Genomic DNA, 18,610 nt, shown 5'->3' with positions numbered 1-18,610 from the left:
GTATATGTAATTTTAACGGAAGGCTTTAGTAAAAGAAATACATACATATATACATATATATATGAAACGAAAAATAGTGTATCGCAATGGACCGGACTTTGGATATTGATTGTTCGATTGTCCGTATCCATTGTAAAGTTGTAAAGTTGCGATAAATAGGAAGTCAGAAAATAATTTGGAAGCGTTATTTTAGAAGTACTGGACCTAAACAGGTTTATCATATTAAACAAAAAAAAATTTATTTTAAAAATTGAACTTTATTCTTTTCTTCAAAAATGTCTTTTAATCGGCACTAAATTTTTTCTAAGCAGTATTTTCTTGATGTCTGAGATCAGAAAAGCTTGTTGCGCAGATCCGGATCAATTGGAAACCCCATACGTGCAATTTGTCTCTATTTTTCATTTCTTTGTGACACTGTGAATTCTTTACATTAACTGTTATAATTAATTTCCACTAAATTATCCAAAACCCATTCTAATAAAGATATTTATTTGTATAACCTTGTGTTTCTATAATACCTAGAAACAAATCCACCGTGCGTAGTGACGCAAATGAGATGAATTGCATAGATTTACTTTCCACAGTTTGTGACTCCGACAAATACGAATATGCATTGATAATCGACACTTATTAACAATTATAATTTTGCAATAATGCTGACACTTTAAAATACATATTTGATTTTCATATTCATAAATGTTTAGAATGGGTGTTTCAAGAGGTTAGCTATTGATGCTGAACACTGTGGAATCTTACTTGAATAGACGAAAACCAGTTGGTGTTTTTAACCAGAAAATATTTAATTATAAATATCGACAGCGCCATACACCTATCACAAATCCAGCCAATTAAGTTGTATGACTGAAGGTGTCACATCTAAGATGTTTTAAACTTAATTTAGTGAATTCTAGACAGCTCAGATGAAAGTGTCGATATTATTCTACCTCGACCTTAAGGTAGTGAAAGCTGGACTGTCCAGAGGAAAGTGTAGATATGATTCTACCTAGAGCTTTTTTAAACAGCTCAGAAAGTCTCTTCGAATGTTCGTCTTACTGAATGGATGTAAATTGGATAACTCACGGTTAGGAACCCTGAGGGGTCGTACCGACATTACCGATATTAAACTGGATGAAAATAGCGGCGCTTTCGGACAATATGTATTTCGACGAGTGCCTTATATGACCAGTAATCATATAAATTCTTCTCGTTACTTTAAATGAAGACAACTTCTGGGATGACATTGTTGGAGTTTAGGTTTAGCTAAGCTAATTCTATTCTGTCTAAACTGTCCTACTCCTTGCAAAAATTGCCAACGCTTAAAAATTAGATTGTGTAGCACCCTTTTGAGACACCCTTAATAAAGCGACACAGATACCTATGTAAGTAAGTGCAAATGGATTGCAAATATACATATAATCGATTAAGCGTCCATTCGTAAACATAATAAAATGAGAAATAATTAATAAAAGGGAGTTACAAAGTGCGTTGTTGCTGCAGTTGGTGTCACAAGTTAAAACGCGTAGTGCGAAAAGCGGTTGTACGAATCCCTTCAAGTTAGCTGAAACGATTACTTGTTTGCAACTTTATCTTTCCCCAAAATCATACTTCTTTCGCATTAGTTGCTTGAGCTGGAAAACCGCGACGTCAGCGTCCGTTCACGACAAAGCGACTCCCGTCAATTTTCGTCAATTTTTGCATTTCATCGTTTGCGCTCCTCAGTTACTTTTCGCGTTTCACAACGAATAGTCCAAGATGCGGACAATTGCAGCCGTAATTATCGTCGCGCATTTGGTATTCGTTGTCATCGAGGCAACCGTCGCGCCTCGCATTGAACCGGTCTCTTCGACGGAGACTTCGCTGGCTCGGCTCAACTTCCTGGTTGGTGTCGCGCAGCTGGGCGCGCTTCGCGAAAACGGCACGCGCTGTGGCAGAGAACTTGAAACTCTGCTGAAGGCTGTAGCGGCCAAAGAGTTTTGGAGCTTAAAAGGTCTCTGTCTGTTCACTGTTTCTCAGCTGAAAGTGCTTGCTTTATCAGTGTGTTTATTGTGTATTTTTTTTTTTGCATCTATCTTATTATTATCTGTTTATGTTTAACTTAATTTCTTGTTGTTTCTTATCGACACACCGCAAGTGCTCGATTCGTTTGGCGCGCCGCCGAAGTCCTTCAGTTGGGGCAATTACTACTGGTTTGCGCCGCAGTGGCAGTGCAACGATCTAAATAGGCCGTACGTTGTCGGCATCTCGCCGGAGTTTTTTCGCTCCTACACCTTTAATCCGTTCAATGTCACCAGCCCTTTTCGTCTGCGCCTCACCATGGTGTATATGCGTTTCTCCACACCACACTATATCGACGTTCGACTTCCGTATGAGGTGATTCGATCGGAAAACCCGTTATAATTTTTTAATTGTGTGCTTATGTAAATCTGTGTCAAATGTGTATTTTTGTGTAACGTGTAGTCTTTCATTCACATCGGTCTGTGTTTGCCACAATCCTGCTCGACTGCCGCTCTGCGTCGCTACACGGATGAGTACTTTCTGCGCGGGGAGTTTGCGATGCAACGCGATTTTAAACTTCAAATGCAGTCGGTCGCAGCTAGAGTACCGTCTTTCGGTTTGGATTTCTTCCAGCAAACCGGAACACTCATTTCCATGTAAGTGTAACAATGTTGTTATACTATTTCTATTGAGAAAGTAACGAATAAATAATGTCGATAAGGGGAAAAATTCGCAGGGGAAGCTGTAAGCAGTAATTACGCAATTATAAAAATATAATAAAAAATGAAAAAAAATCAAGTTAAAAGAGATGTCTGTGTGATAAATATATGTGATGAAGTCGTCTGTTTTATTGGGCAAAAAATTAGCTACCGATCATTAAAAATAGTACTAGTTCAACTGTTTATGAAGATAATGTAGAATAGTTACATAGTACAGCGCACGCTCGAAAACGTGAACTAATTAAAAACAAGGCAGTTCACATTTGCGAAATGTTAATGTTTTCCTAAAAATATAAGCTAATTACACATTTAAATGCAGGGTTTTGGTTTTTTTTTCAACAATAAAGCAGTCTCTGCCAGTTTTTATTTCCCACACGGATAAACAACTGATAAATAGAGTTTTCGATTTGGGCAGCTCTAAATTACGCAGTGTTTTTATACTCTCGCAACAAAAGTTGCTAAGAGAGTATTATAGTTTTGTCCACATAACGGTTGTTTGTAAGTCCTAAAACTAAACGAGTTAGATATTGGGTTATATATATACCAAAGTGATCAGGGTGACGAGTAAAGTTCAAATCCGGATGTCTGTCTGTCCGTCCGTGCAAGCTGTAACTTGAGTAAAAATTGAGATATCTTATTGAAACTTGGAACACGTGTTCCTTGGCACCATAAGAAGGTCAAGTTCGAAGATGGGCGGAATCGGACCACTGCCACACGCACAAAATGGCGATAACCAAAAACACATAAAGAGCTATAACTAAGCCATAAAAAAAGTTATGAAAACAAAATTTGGAACATAGGATCGCATTAGGGAGGGGCACATTTGAATGTAACTTTTTTGGAAAAGTGGGTGTGACCCCGCCCTCAAATAGGTTTTTTGTATATATCTTTCAAACCAATAAAGCTATATAAACTAAACTTTCTGCAGTCGTTTCTTTTAGCCGTTTCCTTATACAGTCTAAAAATGAAAGAAATCGGATAACAACCACGCCCACCTCCCATACAAAGGTTAGGTTGAAAATGGCTAAAAGTGCGTTAACTCACTAACGAGAAATGTCAGAAACACCAAATTTCTCATAACAAATGGCAGATGGAAGCTGCACTCAGATTTGAGCTGTGACATCACTTGCGGAAAAATTGTCAAAATTGAACCATGACTTTTGAAGGCCCTTGATATCAAACATGAAGAACTCAGTGCCTAAGGGTAATTTTTCACCAAAAATATAGGTAATCTCTAAATAAATTGCGAGAGTATAAAATGTTCGGTTGCACCCGAACTTAGCCTTTCCTTACTTGTTTATTTTCCAATAGTCAATGCAGAAAAAAAAGTGTTCACGTTTTAGAGAGTTCATGTTTTCGAGCGTGCGCTATATAATGATAAAATATTTATGTCATACATTAATATTGTTGATTATAACCAAAACTAGTAAGGAAGGGCTACGTGCGGATATAACCGAAAATTTTGATACTCTCGAAATTTATTTATTTCATTTTAACAAGTTAACACACAATTGGACCCACAAATTCGGCATAAAGTTTACAGAAACGGTAATTCCAGTACCGATTTCATTCATTTTCGCCGCCAAGCTGTATTATATTAAATATTTTATATTGTCCTAAAGCTGTTATGGTATCTCACATATTAACCAATATATGTATACGGTAGAAAACCCTTTGGAAGTTTGAAAATCCGTAATGACCTGACTTTGATCATTTTGACACAGAGCGCACTATTAGAACGAACACATCTCCTTTGAATTTCTTTAGAATATTTGCAAATATTATCTGCAAACTTTGAGGTCCTTATGTTCGATATTTGGGCCTTTCTTTTTGGGTATTCGAAAACATGAACATTAAGCAAATGTAAATTGCCTGGTTTTAATTTTAATTATATATATTTAAAATTTTAATTAAATTATATATTATATTAAATTCTAATTAGTTTAAACATTCATAAATTGTGCTGTCATCGTTATTTAATGAACAAAAATTATTAAAAACAACAAAATCAAAGCAAATGCTCAAAGTAGCACTGATTTAGACATTCATTCAGCAGCTGTTTCTTCATCTGACTGCTGCTAGCTGATGCTAGAGAAAATCCAACGAGCACAAAGCAACAGCTCTCATGCGATCAGCTGACGTTCTCTTCTGCTAGTTTCTGCTAATTTTTTGAGTAAAGAAACGCTTTTCCAGCAGAAACTTGACTAATTATCACTTGCTAGCAGTACGTAGACGGAACTTCTATATTTGTTTATATGTATAGAGCTTAAAATCCATTTGTTCATAAGGTTGAAAGAGAACTTTTGGTGTAGAATATTGTATGCGCACATATGAATATTTTATCTGCAACATCATCTATTTAAATTTAATTATAATATAATTGGTATAATATAGTCTTTAATTTTATTTTGGTCTCTAAGTTTAACACTGTAAATTGTCTTCGAATATATGTATTCTCTCAGCTTAATGTATAAACTTAATTTCCCTCCACGCATTTTAATAATATTTAACAAACTTTTCTTCTTCCAGCATTATTCTCACCACACTGGTTTTGCTCATGGCTTTAGCTGAAATTGTACATCGCTCTAAAGCGAAATTGAAGCTACAACAACTGCTGCATACAAAAGCTCCAATCGCTACTGCAATGGTATGCGGCGTGCATATAGCAAATACTCCGACAGAGTCAGCAATTGAAAGCACCACTGCTAAAAGCTCGACAATTGAAGAGATTTTGTTGTGTTTCCGATTGCCGGAGAATTGGCAGCGCGCTTTGCAAGTCGACCGCACAAATTCAAATTCAAACTTTGTAGACGTTATTGCCGGCGTGCGCACCTGTATTTGCTTGTGGATTTCCACTTTTCACGTATACTACTACTCGATCTTCGCACTGTCCAATATGCCCGTGGTGTTCGCGGCAATGGGAAACTTTCTCAACCAACCGCTTTCACAGGCCATTTTTTTCGTGGATATTTTCTTTGTTATTAGGTATGTATGTATATAAACATCATATTATATTAAATGGAGTAGTAAAAATTCCTATTGTACTCACTATGCTTATAAACCTCGGTGTTCCAAGGTTTCTAGACATAACCAGCATGCTGTCAATGTCTGAAGCAAGGATTACAAAAAGAAAGAAATAATATTATACCAAACCACAAATTAAAAAATAGGGTTTCGGGAAAAACATGGCTCTGTAGAGCAAGTAAATAGAATTACTTATGAAATCAGGAAAGCATTCGTGCACAGAGAGTATTGTTCAGCTATTTTTCTAGATATACAGTGGCTCACAGTGGTCCATTTTCAGGCATGAAGGCTTTTTATGGAAGATTAATAACGTTTTACCTAACGATTTGTATAAAACTTTGGAGTCATATTTAATATTTCATATCAGAAGAACATGCAATAAGGGCTGATATACCTCGGGGTATTGTGCTAGGTCCAACTTTATACATAACATATACAACAGATATTCCAACAGCTAATAACGTATTTACATCTAAAATGGTAACAGAATGATACTGTATTTGGGACCTTTACAAAAAGGAACAAACTGAGTAAAAATTGCAAATATGGTGAAATGTTTCAGAAAAATTCTATCCAACGCATCAAAAATTTTAAATCAGTTCCTAAATTGTTAAATCAGAACAAAATTCGTAAAGTGATACCTACAAAATAATCTCCGCGGGATTAAATATTTGTTAGAATTTTTTAACCAGATCCATTTAATAGGATAGGAAATAATGCTCGAACTGAAGACAAAATGTGAATTAAACATGTCAATTAGACTATTCGTTAATAGTCATAAATGAAAAAATATATATTTTTAGAAAAATATACTTTTTACGGACGAAAATAAAATAGAGCGGAATATCCAGATTGGAGATCATTTGATCTGAACCCGATTAAGAACTTGTAGAATGATGCCGAAGTTGACCAGCAAAGCGAAACTTAATAGCCGTTAACAGTTACACAAAGTATTAATCGTGTATGTTAAAATATATGATAATTTCACTCAATTGGTAATAATATTCAGTATTCCGTGTGGAATACTGTTGTTGTTTCATAAGTACTTTTAAAGTTCGTTAAAACTTGTCTATGACCTAATAAAGTAAACTGAACCAAACGTTGTATATGCCACTTGAAACTGTGTTCTTTTAAATTATTTTAGTTTTCAGTGAAGTAATAAGCAGTTTATGTATAATAAAGGGTTTTTTAATAAGAGTTCTACAAAAGTAGAGTCACACAATTTGACCCATATATTCGGCATAAAGTCCAATAGAATAACGAAAATCATCATACAAAGTTTATGAGGGCTGAGGTAATTCCTGAACCAATTTTACTCATTTTCACCACCAACACCAGATATTTCACATATTAACCGATATATACGGAGTAAAGCCACCGTATTTTTGAAAAACCTTTAATTAGATATATGGGAGCCAGAGGAAGTTATAACCCGATTTTAATAATTTTTGGATCTGAATTACAATAAAATATCTGAGGGATTTACCGATATTTTCGGTGAAAATTACCTTAGCCACTGAGTTCTTCATGTTCAATATCCGGGGCCTTGAAAAGTTTTTTCATAAGTACTGTGGCGCTACTTGTCATATACAGTATTTGTGCAAAGTTTTTTCCCATTGGTTCCTTGTGGTTCCGTGGTTGTGAGCTGATTTTGCCATTTTTGATATGTGTTATCAGGGTGCCAAGAAAATATTATATACCGAATTTCATTGAAATTGGAATGGGAAATGGAATGGTAAGAAATGAGATGGAATTCAAAATTGAGTTATATGAGAAGTAATCGTAGTTGTGAGCTGATTTTGCCCATTTTTGATATGTGTTATCAGGGTGCCGTTACCGTTTTTGACCAATAAGTGGGCGACACCACGCCCATTTTTCATTTTGTAAAAAAATCTTAGTGCAACTTCTTTCTGCCATTTCTTCTGTAAAATTTAGTGTTTCTGGTGTTTTCCGTTAGTGAGTTAACGCACCTTTAGTAATATTTAACATAATCTTTGTATGGGAGGTGGGCATGATTATAACCCGATTTCAACTATTTTCATGGTGTGTGGTGGGGTGCGTAGGGGAACTGACTGCATAAAGTTTTGTTTATATAGCCTTATTGGTTTGCGAGATATATAAAAAAAACTGGGAAACTCTTACTTCCCCAATAAAATTACACCCAAATATGCCCCTTCCTAATGTTATAGTTATGACACTTTATATATTTCGCCCATTTTCAATACCAAACTCCTCAGGGCAAAGAATATGTATACCAAGTTTCATTAAGATATCTCAATTTTTACTCAAGTTATCGCATGCACGAACAGACGGACGAACAGACAGACATCCCGATTTCGAATCCACTCGTCATCCTGAACATTTATATATATAACCCCATACCTAACTCTTTTATTTCTGGGTGATACAAACAACCGCTATGTGAACAAAACTATTATACTCTCTTCAACAACTTTGTTGCGAAAGTATAAAAAAAGCGGTTTGGGATATCAATGAAATTCTTTATTCCTGTGAATACTACTACTGTACATTTGATGCCATTATGTATGGAACTCGATTTCTTTTGCATGGTCACCACAGGCACGCTTGCAGAAGTCATGACGCTGAACCCAATTTTCGACGGGTTTCAAGCATAGATCGGCCGATACTGCTGCATTTTCACGTTCGATATTTGGAGGAAGTTCATCAATCGTCACTGGCTTGTTGGTATATACCATTGCTTTGACGTAGCCCCACAGGAAATAGTCTAACGGCTTCAAATCATACGATGGAGGCGGCCCATCGACTGGGCCATTTCGTGAGATAACACATTCACCAAACATGGTTTTCAATAAATCGATTGTGACATTCGCTGTGTGGCTTGTGGCGCCGTCCTGTTGGAACCACATATAGTCCAAATCCATATCATCCAATTTGGGCCAAAAAGCGGTAGCGATCACGGAAGAAGTACAGCCCAATGACGCCGCCAGCCATAAACCGCACCAAACCTTATTTTTTCGGGATGTAGTGGTGACTCATGGAGTACGTGTGGATTGCTGCCTATATTTTGTTTATTGACGAAGCCACTCAGCCAGAAATTAGCCTCATCGCTGAAGATGATTTTTCGATGAAAATCTGAATCATTTTCAAGCTGTGATCAACACAAACATGCGACGATTTTGGTCACTTCTTGCGTTAATTTGATCTTATAAGGATGTAGGCCAAGATCTTTTCGCAAAATTCGCCACAACGTTGCCCAACGCTTGAGAACGACGTGTGAGAGATTGATTTGGTTCTTCCTCAATTGATGCGCTAGCGGCAACACTACGGACACTTCTTTGTACGGGAACATTTTGTACTGTGCCTGTGGATTCAAATTTTGCCACTAGGCCACTGACTCCGAATTTCGGTTGCAAACATTACTGAAGAGAAATGTAGAAAGCGCGGAAAAAATATGGCATCGTCTGCTGTCCCTAACCATCTACTTTTGTAGTGTCCCTATTGAAAAACTCTTTATAACGGGCTTACTTTCTTTAAAGTTAACGTTATTAATCATTGCATTTCACTATCATAAAGTGCGCCAAATCTTTGTAAATAGCTATAAATAATAATTATTACATTCCCTTTTATTCAATTTCAGCGCGATACTGCTCGTCTACAATTTCCTCTCTTCTGAGTCGAGATTGGAGAAGATTAGACAAAATGATTTCGTACAGAATTCGAAATTATTTGGAAAACTTCTGTTGCATCGGTATTTGCGGTGGGTATGCGGCAATCCATTTCGAAGTACTAATTGAAACTGCATATTGTATTTTAATTGCTTCTTGCTTTCATCACCAGACTCACGCCGATGCTCATTATTACAATGCTTCTTAGCGATGTGTTCTACGATTTGACCAACACATATTCACCCTTTTACTTGGGAGTGAACAGCGGGTTTTATTGCAAGCAGTGAGTATACATATACATATCTATTATATATTTTATATATATTTTTCATTAATTAATTATTTTTTGTTGATTATTTAAGGCGAATTCTGAGGGTGATTTGTTCGTTAATTTATTCAAATTGTTACAAAATAGGAAAATGCATGTTAATTGCAAGTAGATATGTATGTATGTACATATGAATTTCATGTGGGAAGTATTACACACAGCCCGAATTAATTTAAATCGGATTTGGTTACGCGTGCATATGATTTAATCAAATATATATTGATTAATGAAATGATTTTCAATTAAAGGCGATTCAGTATCGAAAAAAAGGGTATAGCAGCCACAGTGTCAAATTTATTTTATACGGAAATGTTCTGTCCGCTGCGTTATACTCAACATTCACCTACATACTTATGTATATACATATTTTAGATGGATGTAATCCTTGTAGATACACTTATATAAACTATTTGTTGAACGCCTGTCACTCGTTGTAAGCCAACCGCTGCTCCATCACATGTAACGGTTATGTAATCGAATTTGAAATTCAATTACCTCGATGCAATCAAGCATAAATGATTTTATTTTTTAGTTGATTATTAGTGTGGATTTTTTTATAAACTGTGGTAAAATAGGCAAATTGAAATGAACGTATTTAAGTTAAATTCATCAGTTTCATAATTATCGATTGATTTTAGAAGCTCTGATTAAAATGCTTCAGTAATTATGCAGCTATTTTATGTAGAAATCTGAATATACAAACACAATTAACCCTCTCATGCCCGAATAAAAAAGGGCGGAGCTAGCATTTTTTTAGGACATATCCTAGTTCATAAGTTACAGGAAGTTGCTTATAGGCACAAATTTAATTATTATAAATAAACTAAACACTTTTGTAATGCATTTTTTTTAAATAACTCTCTTATCTATACTTATTTATATAGTTCACTTTGTGTGAAAATAAAAAAAAATTATTTTTATGTTTTAAACACTTTTTGTATCACCACTTTTGTATAACTTTTTTCGCGAAACGATTTTTGCGGTTTCTCTCTGCGGTGAACTCTTACTGAATGAACACGTGCACAGCTCGTATCAGAAAAAGTAACTGTTGGCTTGCACAACACATAAGTTTACAAAATTGAAAACACCGCTGGTCAAAAATATTTGAATAACGAGAATTAGAAACCGGTAAGTACAATGTTTCCTATATGCAACATTGGGCATGAAAGGGTTAAGTCTTTTAAATTAGGAAACAATGTAATTTATACATCTTAAAGAGCCTATAATCATATGTTCATAGAACATAAATTCGGCATATCCCCAGTTCTTTAAATGCACAACACATTAGTGTAATATGCATGTTAGCCAAAAAATTAATAAAGTACGGCGATAACCACGCCTAATAGTCTAGACAGATGGGAGAGTTAACCCCGATTAACTGCGCTTTTAATCAGTTCCAAATTTGTAGGTGACAGACGGCAGGAAATCGAGTTATAAACTCCCATAAACAGCTGATTGGCAATAACATTTTCAGTTTGGTAAAATAAAATTGGATAGAGGGCAAGTATTGCGGTTGTTAGTCGCACAATTAGTATAAAATCACTAATTATTAAAAAAATATACATAAATACGTTATTATTAGAACTTCCATTTTAGAAAAAAAAAACTATTTCATTGCATGTGTATGTTTTTGGTTACATTTAATTGAAAAACAACTGTCACTATTGCTTGTTTCCATTCACAATAGATTAAAAGAGGCCATGTTTAACAATGTTGCCAACGAAAATGCCACTAAGTCTCACTAACTCTCAAATATTTTGAGGATGAAATGGGAGTTAGCAAACGGAGTTAACTGAGATAATTCCAGAATTAATCTCGATTAAAGCAGTTAATTAACGTCGCCGTCTGTCGGGAGTATAACTCAACTAAATTGGTTCAAAGCCACTAAAGAAGCTGAAAATCACTATCCAGTAATGCTTGTCACTCTTTTTGAAGCCCTTTTCTTTAAAAACAGATGTCCCTTTTGAACAATATTTTGTACATAATATTTTCGTGCCATTCTAGCCTATGCAGTCCTAGTGATGGCCGAAACATCGATGTTTTTTGATGTGATACATTACTTAATTTTGTTGCATCGAATGGTGGTAGATATTTTCGATGCATCAATGTTTTTATTGGATTTCTCTCGATGGGAATTTTCCTTAAAAATGCAGACGGTTGTAATCAAAAACTTTAACAACGGTTAATGGTTCAAACAAAGTATTGTGACAAGTGATGAATTGCGGGCATATACCAGCGATGAAAAACTAATACAAGATGTTTTGACCGACCTCTTGAATTCATATGCTAGAAAGATTTATGAAATTGTGTACCTCCATTGATAATAGGGTTAATGCTATTGCAGAAGCCGAAATGATGGCCATGGACTCTTCAGATAGTTCTGATAAAGCTGAAAACTCCTTTAGTATTTGGAGTCCAACTGGATGTTGGGAAAGATTTACAAACACACTGTCCATAATCATATAAAGTAGCTTTTAAATAATCAACAATTGTCGCTACACCAGTTCCATCCGAACGTTTATTTTCGAAAGCTCGTCAAACAGTAAGCAATCAGAGGAATAGAATAAAACATGAAAGGTTAATTAGGTACGCCTAGGAAAGAATATTGGGGGTTGTAGAAACTAACTAAAATCTATATAAAATTAGTTTTGTTTTACTTTGTATTAGATTATTTTTATAGACTTACACTATTGAATAACATAATTTTTAAATTCCTTAATAAAACTTGTTATACTTGAAATATATTTAGCAAAGTTTTCTTCAATAGTATTATTTCAGAACTTAATTTTCAGTTTTACTGCTGTGAAAGCAATTTTTAACAACTTTCGATAAAAGTGATAATTTTTCGATGCATCGATGTTTTTCATCATGTCGAGTTTCGATGCATTATGTCGAATAAAACATTTACCTTTTTTTAATGGCCATCCCTATGCAGTCCTATTGAAACTAGATAGAAAATGTATCCTTTATATTGGGAAATTTAATATCAAAAATTTCTAAGATAACAAGACATTTTCGATAGAATATAGAAAGATATTTGAGAGTAGAATATTATATTTGAATTATATGAAGAGTTTTTTAATGACTGAAATAATTTAGGAGTAGCTCCTTTTAAAAAATAATTAGTCGTTGAGGGTGGCATTAAACCCTCAATATCATCTTAAAACCCAAAATACAAGCTCCTTGTTATCTTTATACATAAAATTCTTCTGAGCATGTGTATGTCACTGAACTTCTTCCAAATAGTTGGACCGATTTGAATGAAATTTTTGGGTCTTTTTAGCTGGATTCGAGAATGGTTTGTAGTGACCACTCAGTCCAATTTAAATAGTGCATTTAATTTATTCTAAATTTAAAGTTTTTTGATTTATATTTTCCGAAAATAGATGGCGGCATTGTTGTTGTATAGAAACCGTCTAAAAGTATTTAAATTGTTTTGGGAAACTTTGTTTGGGAAATGTTTTATAATTGTATGTCGCTACTGTCGGTGTACCAAATCTCTAACAAATTAATATCTGTATGATTTTTTCGCTTTTTATTAGGAGTTGGTGGCACAATGTACTCTATATACAAAACTTCTTGGAAATGAAAGATATCTGCTGCTCATGGACTTGGTATTTGGCCTGCGAAATGCAGTTCAATGTGCTCATAACCGCTTTGCTCTTTTTGTATGTTAAAAAAGAACGGTTTGCCAAAGTCGTCTTCGTCACATTGGCGTTGGGATTTCCGGTGGTCGGCTGGTGGTGTAATTACTACAATGGCATCACATTTGAGTAAGTATGAGCTAATTTGCAAACATGTATGTCTGTATGTAGCTGCATGAGTTCCACAATGCGGTAAAGTGATACAATTATTACACCCACTGCAACAACAAACATGCACACACACAAATTTGCATCGTCCTTATTTCCCTAGAATCATATACATAGTTCACCTATAAATACTCACATTGTCGAACTCTATTGACGCACAGCATTGATAAACTACATTCCACGCTGACTCAGCTGTACGTGAAGCCATGGGTGCGCATCAATCCATATCTCGGCGGCGCCCTTTGCGGCTGGCTGCTGCACCATCTCGCCCAGCAGCGGCGACACCGACACCGTAATCATCAACAGCGAAGTCAGCAGCAACAACAACAGCCGCAATCGGAATCGCACGTGCAAACGCAACAACAACAGCAATCATCACATCGTCAGCCATGCGAGTCATCGGCAGCAACTGCAACAGCCGATTCATTGGCGGCAGGCAATAATATTAGTTGGTGGCGTGCGGCTTTTTGGCTTTTCATCGGCATCGTCTATGCGGTAGCGAATTTCATGAGCTACTGGCGTAGCACACCCACATGGCTGGTGGCGACAATTATGTCCTTTGGCAAATTGCTTTTCGCACTCTGCATCGGTGGCGGCATTCTGATGTGCGCCTGTGGGCACGGTGGCCGCTTGAATGCGCTGCTGAGCGCGCGCCCCTTTCTACTGCTGAATAAATTCTGCTTCAGTATTTATTTGCTAACGCCCGTAATTACATTGGTCGCCTATGGTCTGCGCAATGAACCGACCAGCTTCAATGAGACCTCCTCCGGCACGGACTTTATTGCGGTGAATGTGTTGGCTGTGGTGTCTTCGTTTTTGGCCTATGTGCTGGTGGAGTTGCCCGTGCAAAGAGTGTGCAACAAATTGTTGTATAAACGAAAATAGACTCATTGATATGTGTGACACACACACGATAGTCCTGGAAGCACCACCATGATACATATATGTACTATATAAGAATTTGTTCTTCTATGCATCATTTAATATATTGTATTTCATGTACTTCAATATATTTCATTTCATGTTTGTATATTATATAAAATAAGATTTGTAAAAAAACTTTTTTTATTTTCGTACCATTGTATATGTACATATGTCTAAGTTTTCACAAGTATTTTTTTGTATTTCCATTTCATCACAAACTATCCATTAAAAATTAAAAAAACAAAACAAGTAAGGAAAGATAACTTCGGGTGAAATTGAACATTTTATACTCTCGCAATTTATTGAAGAAATTTTATTAATATAACACACATATATACTCATAAATTCGGCATAAAGTTTAATAGAATAACGATTTCATTAAATTTCACCAGCAAGGTACACTATATCCAAGACTATACGTTCACTTAATTTAACCAATACATATATGCGGAATAAAGCCCAACGTATTTTTAAAAAACCCATAATTAGGAATATGGGAGCTAGGGGATGTTATGACCCGATTTTAATAATTTTTGAAACAGAGACACACTATTGGAAGAAAACAATTTAAATGTAATCCTTAGGCGCTGAGTTCAACATGTTCGATATCTGGGGCCTTGAAAAGTTATAGTCCGTTTTCGAAAATTTTTTCACAAGTGAAGCCAGAGATGATATGCACTATCAGTGCAAAGTTTCATTTCGTTATCTTCAGTGGTTCCTTATGTATACATTATAAAGTGAAGGAATCAGATGGAATTCAAAATTGAGTTATAAGGAAAGTAGACGTGGTTGTGAACCGATTTCGTCCATTTTTATCCGTGTTGTCAGGGTGTCAAGAAAATATTATATACCGAATTTCATTGAAATTGGTCGAGTAGTTCCTGAGATATGGTTTTTGACCCATAAGTGGGCGATGCCACGCCCATTTTACATTTTGTAAAAAATCTGATTGAAGCTTCCTTCTGCTATTTCATCTGTAAAATTTAGTGTTTCTGACGTTTTAGGTTAGTGAGTTAACCCATTTTTAGTAATTTTCAACCTAACCTTTGTGTGGGAAGTGGTTGTGGTTATTATCCGATTTCAACTATTTTCATGGTGTGTGGTGGGTTACGTAAGAGAACCGACTGCGGAAACTGCGTTTGGTTTATATAGCTTCATTGATTTGCGAGATATATAGAAAGAACTTTATTTATGGCTTAGTTATGACACTTTATAGGTTTTTGGTTTTCGCCATTTTGTGGGCGTGGTAATGGTCCGATTTCGCCCATCTTGCCGAGGAATACGTGTTCCAAGTTTTGTTAAGATATCTCAATTTTTACTCAAGTTATCCGTTGCACGGACGGACAGACAGACATTCGGATTTGGTCATCCTGATCATTTTGATATATATAACACTATATCTAACTCGTTGAGTTTTATGACTTACAAACAACCGCTATGTGAACAAAACTATAATACTCTCTTAGCACCTTTTGTTGAGAAAGTATAAAGATAAAATAAATTGTGTTTTGTGTTGTCTACAGATAACCACTAATCCTAACCTAATACTATCTGTTTGTGTATTTCGGTTTCTGATCGTGCCGCTGCGGTTGGGATATTTAGACATTTGTTAGTTTTGTTCAAATTTGATCTATGTTAGGATAGCATATTACGTGGCATGAGATAGCTTCAGTCAACGAGCTAGGAGACGATCTAGAAAATCAATTTTTCAAATAAGATTCGAAAGTACTTAGGTATATCTTCTAACTTCACAATTCCATAGTAGAATAAACTACGTACCCCTATTTTGTTACTTTTCCAAAACTTTTCCAAAACTTTTCAACTTAGTCCCGCCATAAGTTCTGTTACAAGGTCAGGCCGTTATAAAAATTAAACTATAATACATTTAATAAGGTTAATTGCATTTAATAATGCATATATTAAGTGAGGGATGCAGAATTTTTATTCGACATGGTCACCTTTTGCTTTCACAGAAGTCCTCAAACGATTTAACCATTTACAGTATCTCTTATTTCCACAAACTGTAGTCCAATGGATTCACATCTAGACTACCAAATAGCCAGTTAATCATCTACAAATATGAATCTTTTTGCCGTATGTGCTGGAACAGAATCTTGCTGGAAATTGCCATTGATCTGATCGATATAGCCATTTCTCTTGAATGAATTCGCGTTTCCTTTTTATACTCTCGCAACATATTGCACTATTATACTCTCTTATAATTTTGTTCGCATAACGGTTGATTGTAACACCTAAAATTAAACAAGTTGGATTATATGTATATCAATTTCATTCATTAATAAATTTTATTCATTTTCGTACATTCGATATTGAGTAATAGTAATAGTTTATATTTTCACTAATTCATTTGCATTTTTTGTTGAAGTAGATCAAGTTATCATTGAAACAACCTTTTGTTTTATTTTCCGAAGAGACGTTATGTATCCCAGCAACATCTGTAAAATCGGAGCGAAGGTTTAGCATGGGTGGAAGGCTGATTACAGACAGCTGAAAATTTTAATATGGTAATTCTTTGTAACGGCAACCATTGGATTGGATCAAAAACAAATAATATTTTTTGCTATAATATGCTTAATAACATATTTCTTAATTTCATTGATTTCCATTGTAAGAAGAAGAAAGAATGCTATCGATGGTAAGTGATCATACTATCGCTCAATATCGATGGTTGTAATTATCAAATAACGAACTCTATTCCATATAATCAAATATATAATTGTAATACTAATAGTATTCTAAAACCTCTCCTTAAGCTTAAAATTTGTATTTAATGAATTTCTGGTTTCGGAACTGTAGATGATTTTTATAAACACTGCACATCGGTTCCACAACTTTCTGAAATTCTTTTTGTTATCGATAAAGGGCGTGTGTCAGGTAGATAATAATCAACTGGCTTTAATAAAATACCAACTTCCATAAAACATAGAAATAATCCAAATACTAAATGTAATTTTTTTCTAATCTACACAAATACCTGATATACAGTATTATTACTTTAATCGAAAGAGAAATGTTATGTATCTAGGTAGTGTGTTGAATTATGTGGTGGTGCTTTTAAATTTGCATTTTAATGTATGTTTTTATTTTTACCTGTTAGTTCTTTTCATCTTCGAAGGACAGCAGGGATAAACGCCCTGTTAACCTTGAATTATTCGCTGGAAGTAAAGTTTTAAATGTTAAGAAGAAAACGACTTAGAGTACCCTTTCAAAAATATTATAATTTTACATATGGCTGCTATCATATTCACTCCTCTAATATTTCTATATAACAGAAAATTCCGGAAGACCAATACCACATACAAATGTAGGCAAGAAAATAAAAAAATATATTGAAACAAACGCCTGAAAATTATATACTGTACAAGCGTGCCGCCCCTTCAATTTGCATTCTATAGACCGCTGAGGTTGTTGTATTGTCATGACTGAAAATAAAAAAGTATCCTCCTCCTGCGAACACAAACGAGCATAATTGGTTACTAAAGAAGTGGGTAAATTGCTGAGCCCAGAATGTGCATAAAGACTCAAACTAAATTTGGTGAAAATAAAGGCAATAAGAGATATTTAGCAAATATTAGTGAAATGTATTTGAGGCGTTTTCGGGTTCAAGGCAACGAAGAGTTTTACCGTAGTTAATAAAAATCCAAATAACCGAAGTGAACTTGCAAGCAATATCAACTACTTTCATATGAATAGTCTCGACAAAAATCACTAAAAACACTAAAACAGTAAACAAAACTAAACATAAACATTTGAGTTGAACATTCGTTTCAAGTACGCTTAACCGATTCTTTATTCTAATATACAGATTGAAATTACATTTTAGTGATCGACCAATGAAAGATCGTTGAAATTTATGGAATTAAAATGGTAATGCAGTATGTAAGTACGGTAAATGAAAACTAAATGAGTTTATTATCGTACAAATAATATCATTCTTTAATATAAAAATATTAATAAAAAAACAAGTAAGGAAAGGCTAAGTTCGGGTGCAACCGAACATTTTATACTCTCGCAATTTTTTGAAGAAATTTAACCAATACATATATGCGGAATAAAGCTCACCCTATTTTTGAAAAACCTTTAATTAGGTATATGGGAGCTAGGAGAAGATACTTTTGAAAAACCTACAATGAGGTATAT

The 18,610-nt window shown here is 34.9% G+C and overlaps 1 protein-coding gene across 1 annotated transcript; it reads left to right on the top strand.

Moving 5' to 3' along the window:
- The first annotated feature begins 1,475 nt into the window (after positions 1–1,475).
- On the top strand, positions 1,476–14,698 carry LOC105218021 (nose resistant to fluoxetine protein 6). The gene is made up of 8 exons (XM_011193347.3): positions 1,476–1,987; positions 2,132–2,370; positions 2,458–2,651; positions 5,244–5,699; positions 9,358–9,477; positions 9,558–9,668; positions 13,256–13,486; positions 13,687–14,698. The coding sequence occupies exons 1-8, from the start codon at positions 1,753–1,755 to the stop codon at positions 14,408–14,410; spliced, it is 2,310 nt and encodes a 769-aa protein (XP_011191649.1). The 5' UTR covers positions 1,476–1,752; the 3' UTR covers positions 14,411–14,698.
- The last annotated feature ends 3,912 nt before the right edge of the window (positions 14,699–18,610 follow it).

Source organism: Zeugodacus cucurbitae, chromosome 6 (genome assembly GCF_028554725.1).
Source record: "Zeugodacus cucurbitae isolate PBARC_wt_2022May chromosome 6, idZeuCucr1.2, whole genome shotgun sequence".
Lineage (NCBI taxonomy): Eukaryota > Metazoa > Arthropoda > Insecta > Diptera > Tephritidae > Zeugodacus > Zeugodacus cucurbitae.
This window is presented reverse-complemented; position numbering and strand designations above follow the sequence as displayed.

Excerpts from the sequence above, each read along its gene's own strand:
- LOC105218021 (XM_011193347.3), top strand. The coding sequence starts at position 1,753 with ATGCGGACAATTGCAGCCGTAATTATCGTCGCGCATTTGGTATTCGTT. Across the intron at positions 5,700-9,357 it reads GATATTTTCTTTGTTATTAG|CGCGATACTGCTCGTCTACA; the intron begins GTATGTATGTAT and ends ATTCAATTTCAG. Across the intron at positions 9,478-9,557 it reads CTGTTGCATCGGTATTTGCG|ACTCACGCCGATGCTCATTA; the intron begins GTGGGTATGCGG and ends TTTCATCACCAG.